We start from the raw sequence: 24,170 nt of genomic DNA on the forward strand, positions 1-24,170 counted from the left end.
AGAATGGTAATTCTGCAGATTTCCAAAATAACTCTGTCTCCCTGTGGGCTGTCCTTGATCCTCATGAAGCCCGCAGGACCTCCGCTTTATGGTCCCACCATCTGCTCCTGCCTTGACTGACCCCCTTCCAAATGCTTCCAGCCAGCCTTTGGAGTCTGGCTTGCCTTTGAATCCCTTGACAAAGGGTGTGCAATTTGTCAGTACACCAACATAGCCTCCAATTGCTGCCCAGCCCATCCTGACCATCAGTGACACCTATAGAGTCACGCCCTTTTTCGACCAGAATTTGTCCCCTGTCATTTTATACTGTTACAAACATGCTATCATGTTTTAACAATAAACCTCTTGCACCTTATTCTATCGAGTGAGAGATTTGCCAGGATGGAGGTCAAATTTGGATCCTATGCAAATGCCACAATATGAGGATGATGTTGAGGAGGTGAAAAATGTCAAGCTTCCACCTCATTATACAGATACTGGTCTTTGCCTGAATCTTCAAACTGCCAGTGGTCTAGGTACCTTGCCTGAGACGGTTCTAGAATTCATCCCTGTACCTCTTGCGGAAAAGTATGCTTCCTTTGCTTTTGTTACCCACAGGACTGCCTTTTTGGATTTACATCAAAACATAGAAGATAAATACAGTTTTTCTCATAGGAATCTTGAAGCTAAGACCTTTCTTCTCAGCCTCCTCTCCTGTGTTATGATCTCCCCATGAACCCTCTTCTGTCTGCTTCATCCCAAACATTTCTCTCTCCCTGCTGTTAGTGATCAAATTGCTAAAGGTTTCAGATGAGTCTCTGAGCACCTTAAATTCTTGGCCACCTTTCAGCAAAAAGCATGGTATTCTGATCGTTCTGACTAAATTCTTCACCTAGGAAAATTCCCCAGGTGTCAAACTGGATCTAGAAAAATCTTGAACAGTACCTCTGCGCACTGGTAGGTGGCATTCGCGTTGGAAGTGACTTGTGCGGTATCTATCTAGGCAGCTCCCTAGCACTCTGACATCAGTTCTTTTCTTTCTGTACCAACAGCGTAGTTATGGAGAGCTACCTCAGTCAATTTTTGACTAACCTTTTCTACCTTTTCGTCAACCTTTTTTGAGCTGTTGCTCACAGTGTGCTAGGGCCATGTCCTCTAATAAGCCGACGGGCTTCAAACCTTGTGTGGAATGGCAAAGTCAGATGTCTGTGTCTGATCACCTCTTGGTCTGTCATTGATGTTGGGGGTCAGACTACGACTCGAAGGCCTTCACCAACTGTCATTCTGTGAACCCAAAGGCAACCTGGAAGCGAGCGTTAAAGATCCTCGTGCTACAGCACAAGAAAGCTCCTTGTGTGTGTCTGGTCCTGATCCTAAAGCAAATCTTAGGCACGGTTGTAAAATCGTTCTCGTGATCGGTATTCTTACAAGTTGAAGTTGTCATCATCAAAGTTGCAAAAAGAAGTACTTGAAGTGTTCTTTATTTTCCCATTCAACTGCCTGCTTTCTTCCCTGCTCTCCCATGCCTCCTGCAGAGCCAGAGACAAGTTCTCTCCACGCCATCACGAATTCCCTGGAGCCGGAACAACCCCTTCCCACCCTAGGAATTTGTATGCTGCCATGCACTTCATTTTTGGGCCATCCGCTATCTCGGGTGCACCTTTTGGCCCCACTAAGCCAAGAGGTGCCTTAGTTGGGCTATCACTTTCGGGTCCGTCCCAGACACCAGCTGAGCCCCCTAGATCAGACTCTGGCCTTGAAACCAGACCCACATCAGAGCAAGACCTCCCAACGCCACTTTCCAAAGACACTGGCGCCACCTGACGGTGTGGAACCCTTTGGCATGCCTAACTCAGACTGACTCTTCCATGACACTCTTTGATGTTGACGTCAGCTGAACCTCCATCCTGCGTTTTGGACACACTGCCTCTGTCCTTTGATGGGCCAAGTGCAGCCTTGGACTTTGAGGTGATGATGACAACGGCTATTGGTTACCTGATTCAACGATGACCTGAGGCTGTCCTATCACAAGGATAACAGGTTTGAGGAGATGGGAGATAAGATGAAAGCGGTTTGGATACATCTCCAGATTACAGCCTGGTCTCACCTCCAGGACCTGCTACTGAGGAAGCTGCATCCTTCGTCATGGTGGTGGTGAGGAGGGGAATGGAGTTCCTCAGCCTTCAGGTTCCCTGTGTCACATTCAAGACTGCCATCTTGATGGTGTTCCTTCAAACCGGGCTGTCCTCTGCAGAGCCCCTCCTCTCCTTTAATATAGCCTTTACTGACATCCTTCTGACGGCCTGGGCCAAGCCTTCACGAGAGTACCAGTGCACAGGATGGTTGCCTGTTGCCCAGCACATGGGGACCCAGGCTTCCTCACCCAGCACCCTACCCCCAAGAGCCTGATAGCCCAGGCATCGGCCGCCAAAGTCAGCCCGTTAGCATTCTCTACCACTCTACCGGATAGGAAATCTCAGAGGCTGGACAACTTCAGGAAGATAATTTTCTGTTCTGCTAGCCTAGTATTACAGTTGCTGAACACCGCATGCATCTTGGGACAGTACTCTCACATCCTGTGGGATTCAGTTGCGCAGATGCTGCCCATGGTCCTAGAGGAGACCCGAGTCATTTTGAACCAGTCATACTTGATGGCTGGGAATGAGCAAAGTTCACCATTGGGTGTGGATTGGACACCACTGACTTGCTCACCAGGGCCATAGCTTTCAATGTCTCATTCCACACCACACCTAGTTGAGATCAACTGACTTCTCAGGGGATGTGCATATGGTACTGATCGACATGCCATTTGATGGCTCGATACAGTGCTCAAGCACTTCAAGGATTGTTGGATCACTGCTAGCTCATTGGGACCCTCCTTTCCGCCGTGCCTACCACACTCCTCCTTTAATCCATTCCATGGCTACAGTAGGGGCTCCCAGCTGTGTCCATAATATCAATCATACCCTTAAGTATATCAGGCTTCTCTGCCCTTTTTATTTTTTTTAACTTTATTTACAATTTTTCCCAGTTCATCAATACAGCATTAGGTGTTCATATTAACTTTGTAATCAGGGAGCAGTGGATACATATGTGTAGTAAACTATGAGCGAGACATCGGACAAGGCGTACGGATGCAAGTACAAAAGCTCTTCCAGTTACATAGTATCTTTAGTATGTTATTAACAGTAAGCACCTAGCCATGCAAAGGCACCTAGACTGAATGACAGAAATATCACATATATCAGACCATAACAATACTCCCTACAGAGTAACATCAGCACTTCTCAGCCCTTTCATGGCCGTCCATGCAGTTCCCACAGTGGACCTGGGACTTAAAGCCAGTGTACTGTCTAATCCCTTAACTCTGTGGCTGCCACAGCCTCCAAGAATCTTTAACATGCCCTCAACACTGCACTGCAACCCTGTTGGCGACAAGATCAGGCACCCCCCTTCCCCAATGGAAAACCATAACATCAGACAAATGGGCCCTTCAAATTGTTCAACGGGGTTACACTCTACTGTCTCTGGAAAACCCCCGCCACCTTTGCCACTGTCTTCAGATCGGCTGACAGAGAACCACATCTCCTTGCTACGTCAGGAGGTGCAGGCTCTTTTGAGCAAAGGAGCCATCGAGAAGGAACCAGCATCAGAAAAAGGTAGCTATTGCTATTCTGATCACTTTGTGGTGCTGAAAAATGATGCAGACCTCTGCCGTAACCTAGATCTTCGCCCTCGCAATGCCTTTCTTAGAAAAGGAGAAATTTAGAATGCTTACTCAAGTGTAGGTCTTGTTTGGCTTGGATCCCAGAGAATGAATGTTAGCTTTGGATTTCCAGGATGCATATTTCTACATTTCTGTCCTACAGGCTCACAAGTGTTTCTTGGTGGTCCAAGAGCATTTCCAGTTTGATGTGCTTCCTTTTGGCCTCTCCAGTGCCCCTAAGGTGTTCACAGAAGTGGTGGCAGTGGTGATGACAGTGGTTGTCGTACATCATCGGAAGTCAGGGTTTCCAGTCTTCCCCCTACCTGGATGGCTGGCTCCTGAAAGCAGGCTCGCCACATGAACTCGTCACTCCCCTCCAGACTACGGCGAACCTTCTCCATTTGTTGGACTTCACTGTCAACATGCCAGAGTCACACAAGACTCCTTTAACGCTCCCCATCATCTGAACTGTTTTGGAAATAGTTCAGTTCTGTGCTTACCCTCCAGAGCGGAGAGTTTGTGACATTCAGGCTGTAATCCTGATGTTTCAGACTCAATCCTGTATCTCAATGAGGCTTAATCTAAGGCTGCTGTATCCTGCTAGTGGAGACTCATGCAGGCGGGACCTGAATTCCAAGTGGACACAGCACCAAGGGACACTCCCCTACTTGGTCCGGATTTCAGAGGTGACAGCAAAAAACCTGCAGTTGTGGTTGTTGGATCTCGATTGGGTTTGTGGCAGACCTCTCTTTTTTCTCCACCCAGACTTACTGTGGAGATGGATGCATCACTTTTGGGATGGGTGGTAATCTGCAAGAGGTGGAGATCAGAGGACTCTGGTGGAGGAACTGCCCCTTATTACCTGAAGCTGAGGGCCATCAGCTTGGCGATAAAAGTCTTCTTACAGTTCCTCGAAGGAAGACTGGTTCAGGTGTTCACAGGCAACACCACTGCCATGGGGTACTGCAAACAGTAGGGTGGAGTGGGAGGCCCTATGACTCTGGATATAACTAGAATGCTAGAATATTTTCGTTTTTGTACAACACCAAGCAGGATTTCTGAATGGGTGGATGAACTCAGCCATCGACACCTTACAAATTGCGAATGATGCATGCGTCTTGAATGGCGCAAGGTCTAATCCGAAAATCGGGGGACCCCTAGCTTGATCTCTTCACCATCACTGAGAACGTGCAGAGGCCTTGTTAGAGTTAAAAAAGCATCTCACACTTGGAGATGCGTTCCCTTTAGAATGGAGCTCGGGACTCCTGCACGCATTCCCACTGATACTTCTCCCGCTCTCTGTTCTTAAGAAGATCAGAAACATTGGGACTCAAGTCATCCTAGTGTCTCTGGACTGGATAAAGATGGTGTTGGTATCCAGGACTCCTAGGCATGAGCATCTGCCCTCTGATCAAGCTGCCCTTTCAGGAGGTTCTCCTTGTGCAGCATCAGTGCAGGGTCTTTCTCCGGAACCTGTAAACTCTCCACCTTCATACTTGCAGGTTGAGCTGTGACAGATGAGTGTTTTCAATCTAATTCCGAGATCTGCACTGTTATTCTGGAACCTGGCATCCCTCAGCAAAAGAACTGAGTTAGGATCCAATGTGCACAGCAGAAATGAAAAATTCTCAATTTTAACAAGATTTATGAATGAAACATCACCATGTAACCCCCAGGTCAAAATATATTCATAACAACAGTGTTTATACATCTACACCAATACACTTAAATGTGTACAAACGCTGTTACATCGATAATGCAAAATGCAATATGCTTGAACGTGTGAATAGAAATTTCTTCAGAAGAGCAGGCTTCATGATGTACGATGTTACCCAGTGCATTTCGGGACAGACTGTCAGGGGTAATGCTACACCTGAAAGACAAAGGAAAGAGAAAAAATAATTAAAAAAAAAGAAAAAACGAAGGATAAGGAAAAACTTTAATCACAATGTAATCTATCCTACTGAAAGACCTTATCTGACCCTCTAATAACACAAAACATGCATGCAAAATCTCTATCATGCTTGTGCAAAACCACAGGTTAACTGCAATTTATAGCATAGAATCATCAATACCAAAAAGAACTGTGAGTGCCCTGCACTCGAAAACCCATGCTTGCATATGTGATTAAAAGGAGGTTTATTGGTGCTCAGAACAACATGCTGCACTTGACAAAAACCAGGGCAACATGCTTACAACCCATGCGTAATATGCCTAGATGGATACTGGCACGCACAAAGTGGCTTACTTGCGCACTGCGGATATGTAATCGAACAACAGAATCAATAGCCATCCAAGCTTTTTATCAGCTGACATGGCAAATAACTAAACAAAACAAAAGCATTAACAGAGCCCAGTGACTATTGGATTTAAATTAAATAAGGCTCTTATCACAATTTATGAGCTTGTAAATGTACCTGATAGCCAACCAATCTCCGCGTCGCCCTGTAAACCAACATGCAATGCAGAAAAAGCTAAACAACAAGATACCAAAATATAAATTTTATGAGCTGCCAAGCAGGACTACCTTTAAAGTACCAACAAAATACACACCAAACTATGGGTTTGTGAGCTTACCTTGAGTAGGCGCTCGTGCCTCCGTATGGTCCCGGTCTCACCGGCAACAAGTAGCCGCCATCTCAGGCTGTGCCTGTGGCTCTAAATTTAAAAACGTCCAACCGCCAAAATCCCAATTGGTCAGAGGGAACGTAAAACATAATTGACGGACTCCTAGTGCTGATTTTAACAACTTGACCGTATCTCGTGCACCACAAAGGTCACTCCTTGCTACTAACATGCGGAAAAGAAATAAGTATACACAAACTGACACCAATACCATACTGAAAACAGTGATAGTCCGTGCTCCATGCATCAATTTATGTGCATTAAAATGTCGGAATAGCAGGAGAAACAAGAAGAAATAGAGCCTGTTTCCATAACACGTATACAAATGCAACATTAGCTTTGATGATGTGCTCACAGTCACCAACAAGATTAAAATGTAATTCTGAGTATTTCCACGTTTCATACTCAAATGCAGTAACTGAACAAAATCAATAAATGTTTAAGTAATACCAAAAAACCCACGAACTCAAAAAGCCCGTGTCTATATAGTAGTGCAAACCTTAATGGAATAGTATACTATCAGGAGTGCTCGATAAATATCCAGCAGCTCGACGAAGGATTTGAGGGAACACAACTCTGTCTGTGGTTACGTTATCCCTCAGCAAAAGCCACATAAACCTGCCACTGAGAAAAGTTTGAGGCTTGGTGCCCCTCACAACAGACTGATTCACTTTCTGCCTCTCTGTCGGAGATGCTGTTGTTTGTGTTGTCTTTGGACCAGCAGAGCTTTCATGTGGGCACTTTTAAAGGTTACTTTTCTGCCATTTCTGCTTTTTTGCAGTTGCCAGATCAGCGCACTCTAAGTCACTGGTTGTGACAAATATTTTTAAAGGTTTAAATCTTCTGTTCCCACATACCTCTTTTGTTATGCCCCAGTGAGACCTTAATTTGGTCCTAACATATCTTATGTGTTCTCCATTCAAACCCACTCTAACCCTTTTGAGACATCTGGCGCTTAAGGCAGTCTTCTTGTTGTCAATTGCATTGAACAGGAGCATGAGCAATCTCCATACTCTTTCTATTACAGTGGAGAAGTGTGGCACAATGGTTAGAGCGGCAGACCCTGATGCAGAGATCTGGCCCGGGACCAGGGTTCAATTCCCGCCTCAGTGGGTCTTGGGCTCAATTCCCTTGGACCAGATAATTCTCGCCTCAGTGCCTAATCTAATTAATGGGTCCCACTCTGTAACTCTGGGCAATAGCTTGCTTAATCGCCACAACGGCCCTCACATCGCTTGGATGCCTGGGGTTGTCCAGGAGTGGGCGCCTCACAGGGAAAAGCCAGGAGGGGTTCCACAGTGGTATGCGTACAGCGCCTTGAGACCCTAACGGGTGAGTAGTGCGCTATACAAGTGCAAAGTTTACAGTTTTTACCCCCCTCCTTCTGTAAACCAGCTTATTCCCAGACACACTGGTTCTTTGGACTCGTTCCTCCTGTCTGTGGAAGGTGGTGACCCCTTTCTGTGTCAGCCAAAACATGCTGCTGACATTTTTCACACCACCTCATCCTTTCAAGGAAGTGGAGTGACTCCATCATTTGGATCTAAAAGGAGTCCTACCCTTCTACATTGATCACACCAAAGAACACTGGGTGGGTGATCAGCTCTTCATTTGGGTTCTCTGGAGCAAAAAGAGGCAAGGCAGTGCAGAAACGGACCATCTCTTGATGGATTGTACTCTGCATCACAGTCTGCTACGCACTAGCTAAGAAGCAGTCTGCTGAAGTATTGTGGGTTTATTCCATCAGTGCTAAGGCTGTTACTACTGTGTTAGCTCACGGAGTGCCTGTTCTAGACACTTCACACATTCACTAAACATTACTGCCTGGGCATTTTACCTTGACAATCCTTCATGACTTTTTGGTTTAAGCCGATTCGCAGACACACCCCAGGCAGGTATTGCTTTGGTATCTGTTCTTAGGTGAGGAGTTTGAGGTTAGAAGCTTCTATCAGAAGAACAAGGTACTTAACTTCAGAAACGCTTTTTGTGGTAGAGATTCTAAGCACAGTCTCCTCACCAACCCTCCCATCGTCCTGGTCGTTCGAATTGGGCCCTTCACCTAAAAGATTCTGTTAGATACTGCACAGTAGTCAAAAATCATTCTGACGTGCCTCCTCATGTTTGGCACAGAAATATTCACAAACAAAGCTGATGTGTATACGCCAGGGTGGCACATATATATATGCACTACCTATCTAACGTGGACAACGTAGATGCAGAGCCACCGACGTCACCTTCCGGTGCGCAGGCATACTTTTCAGGAGTTTCCAGAATTAGTCTGATGACTGGGAATCATTCTAACGTGAGGATTCTGTGGTTACATAGAGTCTACCAGAAACATCTTTACTAAAGGTGAAGAACTTATTCGTCAGACGTCTTCATGTAATTACCATCCAAACTCTTTTCCTTTCACTCCGTCTGTCAGGGAGGTGAAGCACATTGATGCCATGGGCTAGAAAGTTGTTTCATGACAGAGTCTGGCCTTACTGTCCATGAATACCTCCTGTCTGCTAGTGTACTCCTGCACACTCATTGGAAGATTGCACAGGAATTTCTTCCGGCCCTTCCAGAGCACATATGCTTTTTGTTTTCCCAGACTCTACAAGGTGGTTCCGGTCTGGACTGCACAGATTTCCTGCACTATGGGAACCAGTGTGAATATTTACAGATATGCGTGGATGCAATCATTAGGATTTTGATAAATCGTGGCAGTTACTCAGGCCTTAAGAAATCCTAAATTTTTTACCAGACCTGCATGTCTAGTGACTTGAATAATCTACTGAACCTCACTGTAACACTCCTTACCCATGAAGGGTCTCAAATTGTTTGATCCAAGGGAGATGTTTTATTTCAACAAGCCTCCTTTTTCTTCATTATCACATGAGCATACTTTCCAAAGCATAAGCTCAGCATGTGTGCTGTTAAAAAAAACGAAAAAAACCCAAACCTTCTTTTGTTTGCTTTAGTAGACTAAAGTTTTACTCTGTGTGTAATCAGAATCTAGCCCACATACAGGGTACATATGAACCATGACTTACCTCTTAGTTAACTAATAGCACTCAGGTGCAGAGGACAGGTCTAGGATGTCTTGACGCACCAGGTGCAGTCTATCCCTCATACTACAGGGATTTCCTTTTATTTAATTCAATCTCTGGAGCTGGGGAAGAGCTTCTCTGGCACCAGAGGCTGTTTTTGTTTCCTCCTTTCCAGCAATACCTCTCCTGTGTGCTTCAGTGCTCATATGTGTCCCCGAGCACTGAAGCAATTAACGTGAACACTTTTGCTTGCTCTGAAATGACGTTGACGAACCACAGGACTTGGCCCAGTGCCCCCGACAGGCACAAATCAAATAAGGGTCAATGAGGGTCACTTTACGAGACTCCCATTGACCTTGGTTTAACGCTTGCTTGTGAAGTGCACTACGTTCAGCCAGACAAGAGAGGTAGCATTTCTATTGGGGCAAGTAGGAGAACACTTGGTGGTAGGAATTTTGTGGATTCCTGCTGATTCCTTAAGTTTTTGTCACAAAAATGCAAGGACAATGCACAATTTTAAGCAAAGTTTGAAGTTTGCAGGGCATTGTGGGTAATAGAACTTTGTGGGATCCTGGCAAAGCATGTCACCCTGGACTTTCCTGGGTGGTTCGTTTTCAGAAATGTCTGAATTTGGTAGGTTTCCCCAGGTGACTGTCGATCCCTGCCCTAAAAAAACTGCAAACCCCAATGCCAAATACTATCATTTTTGTGACAGGAAAATGTGGATGGCTCAACATTGTATTTTGGGGCCTTTTCTGTTGCAGGCGCTAGGCCTACCGACACAAGTGAGGTAACATTTTTATCGGGAGACTTGGGGGAGTGATAGGTAGTAGGAAAAGTGTGGCTTTTTGCAGATTCCAGAGCTTTCCACTGCAGAAATTCCGCTGTAACTGTGTTTTAGTCAAACTTTGTGGTTTGCAAGGGTTTCTGGGTAAGAAAACCTTTAGAGAGTAATGCAGATTACCCCAGCCTGGTTTCCCCTGGGAGTTTAGTTGTTTGAAATGTCCAGGTTTGATAGGTTGACTTATGTGCCGGCTGAGGTAGAGCCCACAATCCACAGCTAGCTGCATTGTAAAAAAAAAAAGGGTCATTTTTCAGATGAAAAAATGTGAGGCCTTTCCTGTTGCTGGCACTAGCCCTATTCACACAAGTGAGGTACCAGTTTTATCTGGGTTACTATGGGGGAATACTGGGTGGTAGGAAATGTGTGGCTCCACAGATTCCAGAAATTTTCCTTCCAGAAATGAGAGGAAAATGTGTGGGGTTTTTTGGTCAAAGTTTGAGGTTTGCAAGGTTTTCTGAGTAAGAAAACCTGGTGGGAGCTACACAAGTTAACCTACCCTGGATTCCCAGTGTGTCTAGTTTTCAAAAATGTACAAGTTTGCTAGGTTCCCTGGGTGCCGGCTGAACTAGGCCCTGAAATCCACAGCGAGCCAAACTGCAAAAAAAGGTTCACATTTCAGAAGAAAAATATGGTGTCTCCATGTTGCATTTTGGGCGCTTACTTGCACTAGCCCTACCCAAGTAATTGTGGTACCATTCTTATCGAAAGACTTAGGGTAATGATGGGTGGTAGGAAATGTGTGGCTCACCACACATTCCAGAAGTTTTCCTCTCAGAAATGTGAGGGCAATGTGTATTCTCTTTGGTCAGGGTTTAAAATTTGCAAAGGTTTCTGGGTAAGAAAACCTCCTAGGAGCCACAGAAGTTGCCTGACCCTGGATTCCTCTATTCGTCTAGTTTTCAAGAATGTATAGGTTTTCTAGGTTTCCCTAGGTCCTGCTGAGCTAGGCCCCAAAATTCACAGCTACACACATTGAAAAAAGTATCTGTTTTCAGTGGAAAAAATGTGAACTGTCCATGTTGTGTTTAGGGTCTTTTCCTGTCATCGGCACTAGACCTATCCTCACATGTGACATATAATTTTTATCGGGAAACATGTATACAGAATCGTAGAGCATTTGTTATTACCAATGTTATTTCTCTGCATGTGTGTCTTCCAAGAAAGAAAGAAGTCATTTTGATAAATGCCTTCTGAATCACTTGGTAGTATGGGTACCCACAACTTCAGAACTGTACAAATAATCACTGCTTTCAGAATTACATAGGTTTGTTTGATACCCATTTTCCACTTTTTATATTTTACCATATGAATTGCTGTATTCCTGGTACCCAATGAAAACCCATTGTAAGGAGCAGTTCAGTTGTTGGCGCTTGCATACCTCTGGTTCTTGAAGAACCTACAAACCCTATATACCACTACAGCCAAAAAGGTCTAGCAGACGTAATGATAGGTTGCTTTTTAAAATGGGCCATCTTGAAAATATCACAAATGGTCATTTTTTCATACCCATTTTACTTCAGCAGTTTCTTTGGGAAACCTGAGGGATTTATAGAAAGGATGCCTTGCTGAATTAAGACATTTGTCTGCTTTTCACAAATGTATAGCTCTCTCAGATCACCCATGGGTTTCACCCTGGTTACCATCACAAACTGGAAGTTTTTTTTGATTCAGCTCTGCATGTTCTTGGTAGCCAGGAAAATGGTGATTTTAGCTCAGCAACCCTTATGTTGATGCCATTTTTAGCAAAACAGCCAGAACCTTTTTGTGAAGCCCTTCCCCCCCCCAAAAAAAACCCCAACATTTCGCTATATTTTGGATGTTTTCGTAGTCCCTTCCAGGGGAATCCACAAACCTAGGCACCTTTGGAACCCCCATGATGGTGTTTAAAAAGGACACACATTTGGCATGGGTACCTCATGTGGAAAAATAATGATGAGTTCCTAAGCGTGAAGTACCCAAAATTGCTAAATAGAGGCTTAGTATTCTGTGGGGGAAAGGCCTAGCAGTGAAAGGGTTAAAGATTCTCATGTTTAAAACATACTTTCATTGCAGTGATGTAATCTGATTTGCTTAGCTGAAACTCTTCTGCGTGTTAAAGAAATATACTTTTTTGAATTTTGAAGATTCTGTATCATGTTCTGACATGAGTTTTTGGTGCATGATTTAAATGTCAAGTAATTTTACGGCTCAAGCATGTGCTCTCAGAGACCTAGCCAACCCTCAGCTCAGCTCTCCTTGTTAATTTGTTGGTTCATCCACCACTACAGAGTAGAAAGTGGGTGAGATGCATTAAACATCATTACCAGTGATGTCGATTTGTGGAGAATGGAAAGATAAAAACTCAGGTTCATGAAATCATGGTCAACCAATAACGACTATGTCAAGTGTTTAAGATAAGAAAACAGTCATGTAGCATTGTGTCACTGCAAATGACAGATGTCTCAACACAGAGATATTCATTGTCTCATTTCAGAAGGATGAGTGGCTGAGCAGGCCAACCTGTATTCAAAATTGTGACCATGTTATTACACTCTCGAATAAAGTCTACAGTCAAGTACTTTAGCTTGGGCTGATGTCGCTGAGTTATTTTCGTGCGGGCCGTGTTACACCCATCTTATACATGCGCTTGGTGCTGTACCCAGTTTTAGAGTTGTAGATAATCTCCTGGAAGTGACCACAGTGAGCTAGATTGTTACAGAGCTTCCCCAGCATATTTGCACTGCTCTGCCTGCACTCAAGCCAGGACATAAGTGTCCTGTTATTTCAGTGCTGATATGATCTCAGTTGTGTACCTGGCCTGGGCTCAATGCTGCATCGACACTGTCCTTGTACTCCAGGATCTTTAACTCTTGTAGACAAGTTCATGGCTCTGCAAAAGTTTAAGGCATTGCCACTATGGTTAATAAAATACTTGGCAAGGCTGGACCTCATCAGCCCCAAACCCTTTCCTCCTCAATCCCAATCTCTGTCACAAGCAATAGAATCCCCACTGGTGTCTGTGACCCCAAGCCATGGGTAAGGGCTCCCGGGTGCTCGGAACCACTGGGCCAGTACATTCTCTTCTACGGGAAGGCATCTGCTGCTATTGATGTAACAGATGCACATGCAAGCCTGGGAATTTCACTTGGTGATAGTTTCTAACTATACAACTTAAATAATGACATTCCTCATGTTCACAAATAGGTTCTCTACTTTGGCTCCCTAGCTTTCTGGTGGCCCCTGACCTGTGTTTTTCTGAGGTAAGACCACATGCAAACCAAAGGCCAGAATATCACTTTCAGCAAAGCTGGGTACCCACACAAGGATATAAAGTCAAAACCTGTGTGATTACTTCTATCTCAAATTCATTAGCTACATTAGGCTGTTATATACCAACCTCCGGGCAAGGGTAAAGGTTGATGGCTCTCTGTCCCACTGGTGTAAGATAAGGAGGTGCACCCAGCAGGGGTGCCCACTCTTCACCTTACTTTTTGCCTTGGTGGCTTGGGTTTTGGGTTGACACACGTCCTACGATTTCAATGGTTCCCAACAGTTAGCAACAGAATCTCCCTGTATGTGGACAATGTCTTGCTGTTCCTTGACAACCCTATTGAGTTGAGCCCTTGAGCTGTGCCAATACTGAATACATTTGGGATCTACTCAGGCCTTTGCATGAATAAGGTTAAGCCTTCCATCATTCCCACTACCAAATTATGCAACAAAAACACCATTTGAATTATTGCAATGTAGTACTTAACAAGACCAATTACTAATTGATACATTAGTATTAAGTTAGATTGCTGTGTCATAAAGCTATTAAAAGCACAAGTTTATATGGGATTACTTTAATTGGTCCTGTTTTCCGTATGAATTACATAATAGTCTTTGTGACATACATATTCAGAGGATTTTGTTATTTCTCACAAGGTATTATTGGTTGTGTCCTTGCGTGAATGATCTGTAATGTCTTTACTAATTTCCTAGCTAACATGGAGGAAAGTTTAAATTCAATAAAAGACATTTAGATGAGATTTTTGCAACATTTGTCTTATTAAGTTACTCTCCAACTTTTCTGATGGATACTTCCAGCCTACTATTCTTAATGTTCTGAATATTCCCCAGACGTCAGACTGGATATGGAAAGCTTAAAGCTGTACTCCTGTGTGCTGTAAGTTCCTTCATCTCCACACCTTTAGACATTGAACCAAAGCCTTTCCTTCGTCTTTAGCTCTATTGGTCTTCATAAAATGTACCTGAGTGTAAGGGAAAATATCACCCCCATAAAAGAACAGGGTTCAGTTTGTGTGTGGACTGCTGCAAACATATGTCTGTGATGAACCCTCACAGAGTCTGTCTTTGGTGCCTGGGTTGGGAACACAACTCCAGGTCCTGTGATGACTTCATCCAGATGAATCCGAAAGCCATATGGGACTACAGCGTCAAACTTTGTTACCAAACATAAGAAGATTCCATGTCGCTGTCAGCCAAAATAAGGTCCCATTGCTGCTTCCAAATTTTGTTCCCTCAGCAGATCATTGCTCCAATTAAGACTTTGGGTATGTCCAAGTAAAAGCATGAGAAGTCGAATTGGGAACTGGCCCCTTCCTTCCCACTCTTGCACTCCAGAGAACGTGCAGGGGTGTCAGTATGCCTCCTAGCCTCGCTCCCGATCTCCATCGAAACTGATTCAGAGTCTAATCCTGGCATATCCTGAGTTCATAGGTCCTTTGTGATGTCCCAGCAAGTAGAGGACCTTCGCAAACCTCTTAACATTGCTCGGGTTTAGTGTCAAAGACATTGTCTGTTACTTGCTTCATCTCCAAAAAGCTGGGTTAGCTTTCACATCTATAAGATTACATCTTGCTGCAGTGGCTGCCTATCTTCGGAATAGGCAACATGTCTCCTTATTCAAAATTCCAGTCATCCATGCCTTTATGGAAGGGCTCAAAAGAGTTATTCCACCATGGGTACCACCTGCACCCTCATGGAATCAATGTTGTTCCTACAAGCCATATAGGGCACTTCATTTGAACCAATTCTAACATGCCCCTTCAATTCCTTTCTTGCAAAGTGACGTTTTTAGTCGCTATCACCTCACTTAGGCGTGTTACTGAGCTCAGGGTTATAACTTTGGAAGAACCTTTCTTCCAGTTACTCAGGGATAGGGTGGTTCTCAACACCAACCCTAAATTTCTCCCTAAGGTTGTTTCTCATTTTCACTGTAGTCAATCTATTTAGTTACCATTTTTTTCCCACAACCACATTCAGTTGCGGAAAGGACTTTGCAGACATTAGATGTAAAGCGAGCACTTATGAACTACGTGGATAGAACTAAAGCTTTCAGAACAACAAAACAACTGTTTATTGATTTTTCACCTCACCATAAAGGGAAACCTGTATCTAAATCAGGCATAGCCAGATGGATAGGTAATTGCGTTCAAACGTGCTATGCTAAAGCCAAAGGAACCTTAACTACATCTCCAAGAGCAGACTCCACTAGGAAGAAAGGAGAATCCATGGCTTTTCTAGGAAACATCCCAATAGCTGACAAAAGTAAGGCAGCTACATGGTCCAAACCACACACCCTTACAAAACATTGTGTGGATGTTTTAGCACACTAACAAGCCAAGGTAGGTCAGGCAGTGCTATGTGCACTCTTTTAAACAACTGCAAAACCCACAGGTTAGGCGCCGCTTCTGAGGGGGACTGCTTCACAGTCTGTGCAAAGCATATATATCTACAGTCACACATGCCTCGAAAGGAAACTGTTACTTACTCTGTTAGCATCTGTTTAGTGGCATATAGTGCAGTAGATTCACATGCACCCACCCTCCTCCCTGGGCACCTATGGCCATTGTAGTATTTTCTCACAGTTTCACATGGACATCTCATTACTTTCACTTACTCTACACTCCATTCTCTCCCGCCTGCTGGAAAACTATTTAACAATGAATTTAATGCCCTTGCACAGTATCACCTAGAAGGGAGATTCACTCAACCTTGTGACTTGAAATACTTCTTTGAAGAAAAACAACCTGCACACAACCGAATCCAACACTAGATGGGAGGAGTATGCAACAAACGTGACTCTACAGCACTACATGCCATAAACAGTTGCTTACAGAGTAATTAACATTTTCCCAATTTCTTTCAATGCCGCAAACAGATAGATCTATTAATTCCAGTACCAGCAGAAAAAGTAAGGTTGCTTATGTTAGGCTAGCAGTTGCAGCATACATGTGATGTTTTTTTTTTATCTACAGAAACAAAACTGTTTGCCAACACTTTATTTATTTATTCTGAAGTTGTATTCTTCCTGTAGAGACAACATGTTTTCTTTTGTTCCATGCTGGTGACAGAATACTACCCAAACTGTGAAGTGGTCTTCATGGGAATGGCTAATATTCATTCAATCCGTAAGAGTTTCCAGTCACTTCGCCTGCTCTGCAGTCAGGTGCCAGATCCTTCCAAGTGAGTACTGCTATCATCACACATCTCTCTGTTTTTTGTGATAATTGTCCTATATGAGGTGCATAGTAAATGTCTACGTAAATTGTCAGTGCAAGTGAATACCGTGCCCACCGCTGTGACTACATAGCTGTGTGCTTCCATTGAGAAGGAATTAAAATGAGACCACAATGCACAGGCACACTTTGCGACGCTAATTGAGTTGGTATACTGTGTTTCTCTAGCTTTGGAACTTATATAGATTCAGGTACTTGAATCTTCCCCATTGTTGAAATAGGAGCCTCAGGAAAGCTACTGATAGGTAAAGAAAACTATTTCCCAAAGAAACTAGTATTAAACAGTTAAACTTTAAGTGCCCTTTCACTTCATATTAAAAGGCCTAACCTCCCCGCAGTGAGGTGGAAGGGGTCTGAACTCCTTTCCCACCAGTAGTTAACACATCTCAGATTTCCACTGCACGCTTTGGGTTCCTGATGTCTCCAATGAGCTGTGTTCAGTTCTCTATAAACAGTTGTTCTGCTGTTTCTGTGCACTTCACTGGTTTTCTCCATCCCCTTTTACTTTTTCCTGTAGCAGGAGTAAAAGAGTCCAGTGGTCCCTTTCATTAAAGTTCCACTGTATGTAAATCCCAGAATCTTGTGGAGACTTTCTGTGTGCATGTTGAGTGTGTGTATGTGCAACAAATTAACAGAACACGTTTTTTTTCATGACTGTTTGTGGTATGAGTCTTGGTACTGGGACCAGTGGGATCCATTTTGGATCACCACAGTTTTAGAATGGCACAAGATACAGCTTCCACAGAGACTGGATAAATATGGTGTATTGTCTAGTGGTTGTAGGGTGCAGATTCATACACTAAAGGTAGGGAGAATTGAGAATGGGTTACCTCTAGAAATTTAATAACAACCTTGTTAGCTGCCGTTTGGTAGGCGTTAGGGGTGGGACTGCAGTTTCTGTTGTTCAGGGTGAGGAAATTCTTGGTAGAGCCTATCCTTTTACCTGTCCCTGATTACTGCTTCAGGAAGGTTGATGTCAGACAGTTATGGAGGTGTCACACTTCATTGTGGCGTTGTTTGTGATACTCATTCTTGGATCCAGCCCCATGGCTAACTGACGTTTAGTCTGCAGAGCAGCCTGAAAATGACGTTTCAAAGTGAATAATCCCAAACCAGTTCTGAAACAGTAGTTTGTGGATGCACATTCATTTCTGTAAAATACACATACAAGTTGCATCCAAACCACTCCACTTTGTTATACTTACAAGGTCTTCTTGACAATGGAAAGGACTGCTTCACAGATTACTCAAATCACTGTCTGATTATGGCTAGTGTCTGCAAGAGGTGAATGAACGTTAGTTGATATCTGCACAATTTCCTACGGAAGCTGAAGGTCTACTTACTGCCTAGAAGCCTCACTGCATAATCAGAGTTGTAGCAAGAGTGCTTGGCGGTACAGGAGGGGAGACTATTCAAGAGGGGAAGCCAGCTGTATTCTCGACCTAGTGAACACCCAGAAGTTCTTTACTGCTCTAGGGAGCTCAGCTGGATCCAGCCTCTGTCATGAGTGGTCTCCTGGTTTGCCATTACATTGAGCATGAATTGTTGAACGGAACTATGAAATTCTATGCACAAGTAAAGATGTGATATACTACACCTGGGCCTGCGCCTGGAAAGAAGCCTTATAAACATTAAAGAAGCTTATAGAAGAAGGAGGGGTTGCCATACAGGATGTAAACACTTACCTATGAATCGTGGTTAGTATCACAACCCCATAACTGAGCCCCATTGAATTCTACAGTATTTTGCTATTTTATTAAAGTAATATTTTTTTGCTATGGTAACCACTGGACTGGACACTGAATTATTGTTTCAGTTGTGTGACTATGTATTTCTGAGCTTGCTCCCCCCCCCATCCCCCCTACCACCTACCTAAGAAGCCTTAGACTGCTCTCCTTCATTACCCTGAGAGTCAAGTGTGAAAGGGGATGCTTCTCGCAGTTTGCAGATCTGTAGTAGAATGGATACCCATGGCAGACAAAAGTCAGCAATCATGGTTGGAGTCCAGTAGAACCTGTCTGCCTTTTAGCTCCCAAATTGGGTCCGACAGGCTGTGAGCAACTCACCAGTGTAATTTCTCTGGTATCAAAACACCTACCCTGAATCACGAATGAAAGAATGGGCAGAATCACAGAGCAGGACAGCGAGGGAATGCCATAAATTGAACTATGCTGAAGGCAGTGTTCTGATAGATACCCACAGATTACTCACTTTCTGAATATCCCCTGGTGCCAGACTGGACCAGGTGATTATTCTCAGCAGTTCTCTTGCATGCAGAGAAGTCGGACAGGTTTTGGCTCCGGAGATGGGGCAGGTCCGCTGCCTGGTCAAGATGTACAGTCTGCGTCAGGAATGCACCAACCAATGATAGTCCGACTGGAGGCTTCTGTGGGTCATTAAGGCCTGTAAGCATGCCAGAGGGCGCTGGTAGGGTGCCGAATATACACAATTCGGCCTCCTTTAATTTGAAGGCTTCAACCTGTTGTAGCGTCCCTGGAGGACCTGGAAATTCTGGTTAGAACGGGACCAGCTGAGAAATGGGTTCTGCGGTTGGGGGACCAGGACTTTGATCAGGAAGAACCCTGAAGTCTGCCAAGCTTCTCTTGACCAGCGTAGTGCAGACGTGGTGCAAAAGACAGAAAACAAGGAGCGAGAAAACTCTGCCTCCAGGTAGGAAGGCGTGTAAAGAAAGTTATTGACATCAGCGCAGAGGATAGGTGCTAAATGTGGCTCTGCAGTTATTTCTAGGGTGGGAGGGAGCCAATGCTGCCTATTTATGTGCAGGGGAGCAACAGAGAAAAATCTCCAGATCCAGTCACTCATAGACATCTGGGGTGATGTAATGTGAAAGAGTCACTACAAATGCACATCACATTTTTTCCTAGAGGTAGCAATGTATTCCACTGTTATACAAGCAGTACATTGCAACTTTTGTTAAGCCTGGTTTTCCAGCTTACTACAATGATCTGTCCTTTATACTGTTTGGTATTCTGATTCAAACATGTGACTCTATGAAAGATTCAGTTTTACAGAAGTTAGTTATTTGTTACTGCAGACTTCCAGCATTTATATTTTTCATAGATTTGTATGAAGCCCACCCGTTTTCTCTGATTTCAGGCTCAATATTTATTGTGTGTGCTTGAAAATCTAGGGTGCTACGTTCTGTGAATTTGTACAGCTCACAACTCACCCAGCAGGGTGCCTTGGCGCTGAAGCAGGAGCTGTATGGGCTCAGCCAGGGTCATGGCTAAAGAGCCAGATCTTCTATTTCTTGTGGAATTCAATAACTAAAGAGGAGGCTCTGATGTGCAGTTCCTGGGTAATTCCAGGCTTTAGGTGTAAGAAAGGCGAATGCATGACTACTGGATCTTGTTCTGCTTATTTGGGGGATGTGTGGGAGTAGCAATCCGACAGAGTAAAGGTGTCTGGTAGGTTTGTGAAAATGTATATGCTTTTTGAGGTGTGTGGGACCTGTGTTGTCTAAGGCTTTGATTGTGTTTTTGAGGAGTATGAAGTGTGCTTGTTTGTGGATTGGGAGCATGTGGAGCTCTTTGAGGTTGCAAGGTGATGTGAGTGCAGAGAGGGAGACTGAGGGTGACGTCTTCTGATCAGTTGAGTGTTGATTCAAGCAAAGAGTGTGTTGCTGTAGCCCAGGTTGATGGTGATGAAGGCTTAGGTGACCATTGTGTGAGTGTCGGTAGGAACCCATTTGACACTATTGAGTGTGTGGAAACAGGAGAAGGATACTATGTTCACTTGGCCATTCATGGTGATTTGCTTGTGATTACTATTCCAAAATTCTTTGTGTGTGTTGCTGGGAGGAGTGTGAGTCTGAGCTTGCCAGGGCACAAGGTGCACTCCAGAGAGAGGTGTATTTGCCATCTCATCTGTATTGAGCTTAATGTATCCATCTGGCCACTCTGATCATGCAAACGGAGAAATTGTCCCAGTTGTTTAATGTATTTTCGGAGAGGGAGCATATTAACTGTTTCGTCAGCTTACTATATGATGTTGAATCCATGGGTACTGCTGCTGATGAGTGGCATCATGCAGACAATTAACAGAGTGGAGCCGAGTGAGGATTCTTGTAGAGCTCCTCAGATGAGTTTGATGGCATCAAAGGTGAAGGGGGCCAGGCTGTGACTGACTGGGTGTGACCTGTCCAGAAGAAGCAAATCCACCAAAGTGCGGGACCTTGGATGCTAGCTTCATGCAGTCACAGGAATAGGGTGGCGTGGGAGATGATGTTGAAAGCTGTGGAAAGTTCCAGTAGGATGATGACCGAGGAGTCACCTCTATCCATGATCATCTGGATGTCATTCATGGCGGCGATGAGGGCGGTCTCTGTACTGTGGTTGGACCTGAATCTGGTTTGAGTTGTTTTGAGGAGGTCATTGTCTATGAGGTGGGAGGCTAGGTGTTTATCATCTTTTCTGTGACTTTTGCCTGGTAGGGTAGCAGGAGATTGGCAAATACTTGGCTTGTGTCTTGTTGAGGGTTTTTGAGGGCGCAGCAGGGCATTGTTCTATGGTGTGTTTCCAGGCATCCAGGAAGGTAGCTCTGATGATTGAGTTGTTCGGAATCAGAGTGATAGCTGCACAAATGGGGTTGAGTCCTTTGATGAAGACATGGTGAGGGCAGAGGACCAAGGATGCTCTGGAGTGTTTAGACTATATGGTTGTTGCAGTGCATTGCGGTTCAAGAGTAGCCAGCGCTTACAGACAGGAGGAGAGAGGGAAGAGTGTCTTGTAGTCGGATGTCACGGTACCTGGGACCAGGAGCTTCCTTCACCCTTTTACACACATACACAAGCAGAGCTTACTTGGTCCGTCTATACAAGGGTTTTAACTGTACGATCGCTGATCGCCGACCGCTGGATTGAGGGGAAGCAGAGCGGAGGCGTTTCATTCAGCGGCCGAATTCCGCTTTCGCTCAAGGCACTGCGGCTAGAGTGTGAATCCCTATTCTAGGCCTAGAAGAAGGCAGTAAAGAGGCGGACAAGAGGCGAGGATGGAAATCAGCAGCCAGGGAGCCGACCGGCAATAGCGCTACTGCCTCCATCATATAATGCGGTACGCTTGTGCCATTAACACAGCTGAGCTTCCTTGATTCCGTGGATCCTGGTGGAACTCTAAGTCCCAGGATCCCTTTGGATTGTTTTGCTGCCAGGGGGCGGCTCCACCAACGCGGGCGCTACAAAGCGCGCCGCGCACCGCCAGAGACTGCTTCCCTGACTCTGTGAATCCTCGTGGGACTCGTAGTCCCAGGATCCCTTTGGATTGTTTTGCTGCCGGGGGCAGCTCCACCAACGCGGGCGATACAAAGCGCGCCGCCGCTGCGCGGGACGCGCGTGGGACGTGCCCTGGCAAAGCCCAGGCCAAGGGTGGGCCCCTCCGTACCCGTCCAAGACCGGGCTGGGCATCCCCCCTGAGCCCCAAGGTAGGGCCTGTGGTTCACTTAATTCCTAGAACTGTTAAAGCACGATACCTCTGTTAGCGTTGTGTATCTATATTCTTACTGGGGAAATGCAAGGCATGGGGCAGCCCGCTCCGGATTTGGCTCACCCAAAGATTCCTAAACTCACTAAAGCTATGAGACCCCTGTCAAATTGTGTGACAAAAGTGATTGACACCTTAATAGAAGAGGTGGAATTAATCTTGAGCACAAAAGAGAGAAATACACGGAAGGAGCCGAGGACGGGCACTCTTATTCCATTTTTAGTTGCTGGGCCTCATACCAACAGCGGCTCACAATCTAATAGACTCCCAACTGGTGCTGGCTCCTCAACGTATCTCCATGGACACCAGCCCAATATCCTCTGCAACTCATCCCATATCTGAAGTTCCGCAAATAGATACCATTATCCACGAAATTCTGTGCTCTAATCGCTTTTCGCTACTGGAGGCGCAAGACCAGGATCACGCCCAAATAAATCCTGCTTCACCATCACCCTCCCCCAGAGCAACCCTATTTAAATCTGCAAGTGCTTCTCCCCAAAAAGACTTCACATCTTTGGTGACCAGCTTGAAAAATGAAGTAGCAGAGATGAAAATCCTAGTGACAGAAGTTCTTAGCTCCCTCAGATTCATTGCATCGAGGAGAGATTTCCCCTGCACTCATGGAACTAAGATTGTCCTTCCTATTACTGATATTTTCTCTTCTTCTGGCCCGTCTCCAAGTCCCAATGATTGCTCGGGCATTATAAAGTCAGCACATTGCCACAAAACTCCAGCGATCATCTCTGAAAGTGCAAAACACCCTCCAGTGGAAACCCACTCTTGTGTGAATTTGGAATGGGACACTACATCGACATACGACCAGCGTGCGCATTGTAGTAGTGGCCAATATATTTATATGTGCAATGTACCTTCCTTATCCCCGAATCTACGGGAAGACACATTTTCGCTCATCAATAAGGCCACGCATTGGCTACGGCATGTTAGAGGCTGTGGCTCAATTATCGATGCGGACATATTATCAGCTGATCGCCTACCTAGTAGATCTGGTGTCTGGGATGTTATAAAACTCAATCTTACTAGCCTCCAACTGGTTAGGGGGCTGTTACATATGGAAGCACGCAATTTTATACGAAAGGGAACTGCTATTTTTCCCAGCAATAGCGATACTGTACGGCCAAAACCCTTGTCAATTCCGACTCCCACGACATCGCTCATGGCTCTGGGTCATCCTGTTTTTAACGGGGCAGCACCTGGACGAGCTTGTATGAAGGCCATCGGACCTGTCCCCAAAGCCGATAACATGTCCGATCTTGACTCCCAGGGGGCCACTTCTGACATTGATTGACTACACCTGCTTTTGCCCCACAATACTACCACCAGCCTCTGCTCAGCTGTATCCCCATCTCCTAACAACTCTCCAGCTCTAGGACCTGCTCTTTCATGGAGGCCGTTATCTGACCTCACAGATACCTTAAAAAGTACAAATCCTGTTGAGCATTCTAGTAGCCCCCTCCCAGCTGAAGCTTCTCATGAACTTAATTATCTTACTGCTCCATCAACAGCTAAGTTCCTGTCCTGGAACGTAGCTGGCATCCGCAGCAAACTAGCTGATCCAGATTGGGGGGCGTACATTGATAACTTCAACATCTGCATGTTCCAGTAAACCTGGGCTACTGACAACATGTATAGGCAGGGGTTTTGCACTTTTTCTAAAAGAGGTAAACCGTCCCCCGCTGGTAGAGTTGCTGGGGGCCTCATCACTTGGGTAGAAATGACAGAGGTGGGTGGGGTAAAGGAATTACAGGTAGATTCCTACGATATCTTGGCCATAATTATACAGCCAAACCCGGGTCCCCCTGTCCTGTGCTTAAATATTTACAACAAACCGTATTCCCCCCACCACCGGTCCCCTATCATGGAGCTTCGGAACACCATTGTATTGAGTTTTCACCCAACACACCATATTATTATAGCCGGGGACTTTAATGCCCCAATCGAGCCCAACTCTGCTTTTGCGGA

At 45.0% G+C, this 24,170-nt stretch overlaps 1 protein-coding gene across 18 annotated transcripts in view; it reads left to right on the forward strand.

Annotated features, from left to right (window-relative positions):
• MTMR3 (myotubularin related protein 3) overlaps positions 1 to 24,170 on the forward strand; it is a 1,044,680-nt gene that overhangs the window by 686,518 nt on the left and 333,992 nt on the right. For all 18 annotated transcript variants that reach the window (XM_069214606.1, XM_069214607.1, XM_069214612.1 and 15 more), the window contains one exon: positions 16,528 to 16,639. In XM_069214606.1, coding sequence (XP_069070707.1) covers positions 16,528 to 16,639 — 112 coding nt within the window. The remainder of the gene's footprint in view (positions 1 to 16,527; positions 16,640 to 24,170) is intronic.

Source organism: Pleurodeles waltl, chromosome 11 (assembly GCF_031143425.1).
Source record: "Pleurodeles waltl isolate 20211129_DDA chromosome 11, aPleWal1.hap1.20221129, whole genome shotgun sequence".
Classification (NCBI taxonomy): Eukaryota; Metazoa; Chordata; class Amphibia; order Caudata; family Salamandridae; genus Pleurodeles; species Pleurodeles waltl.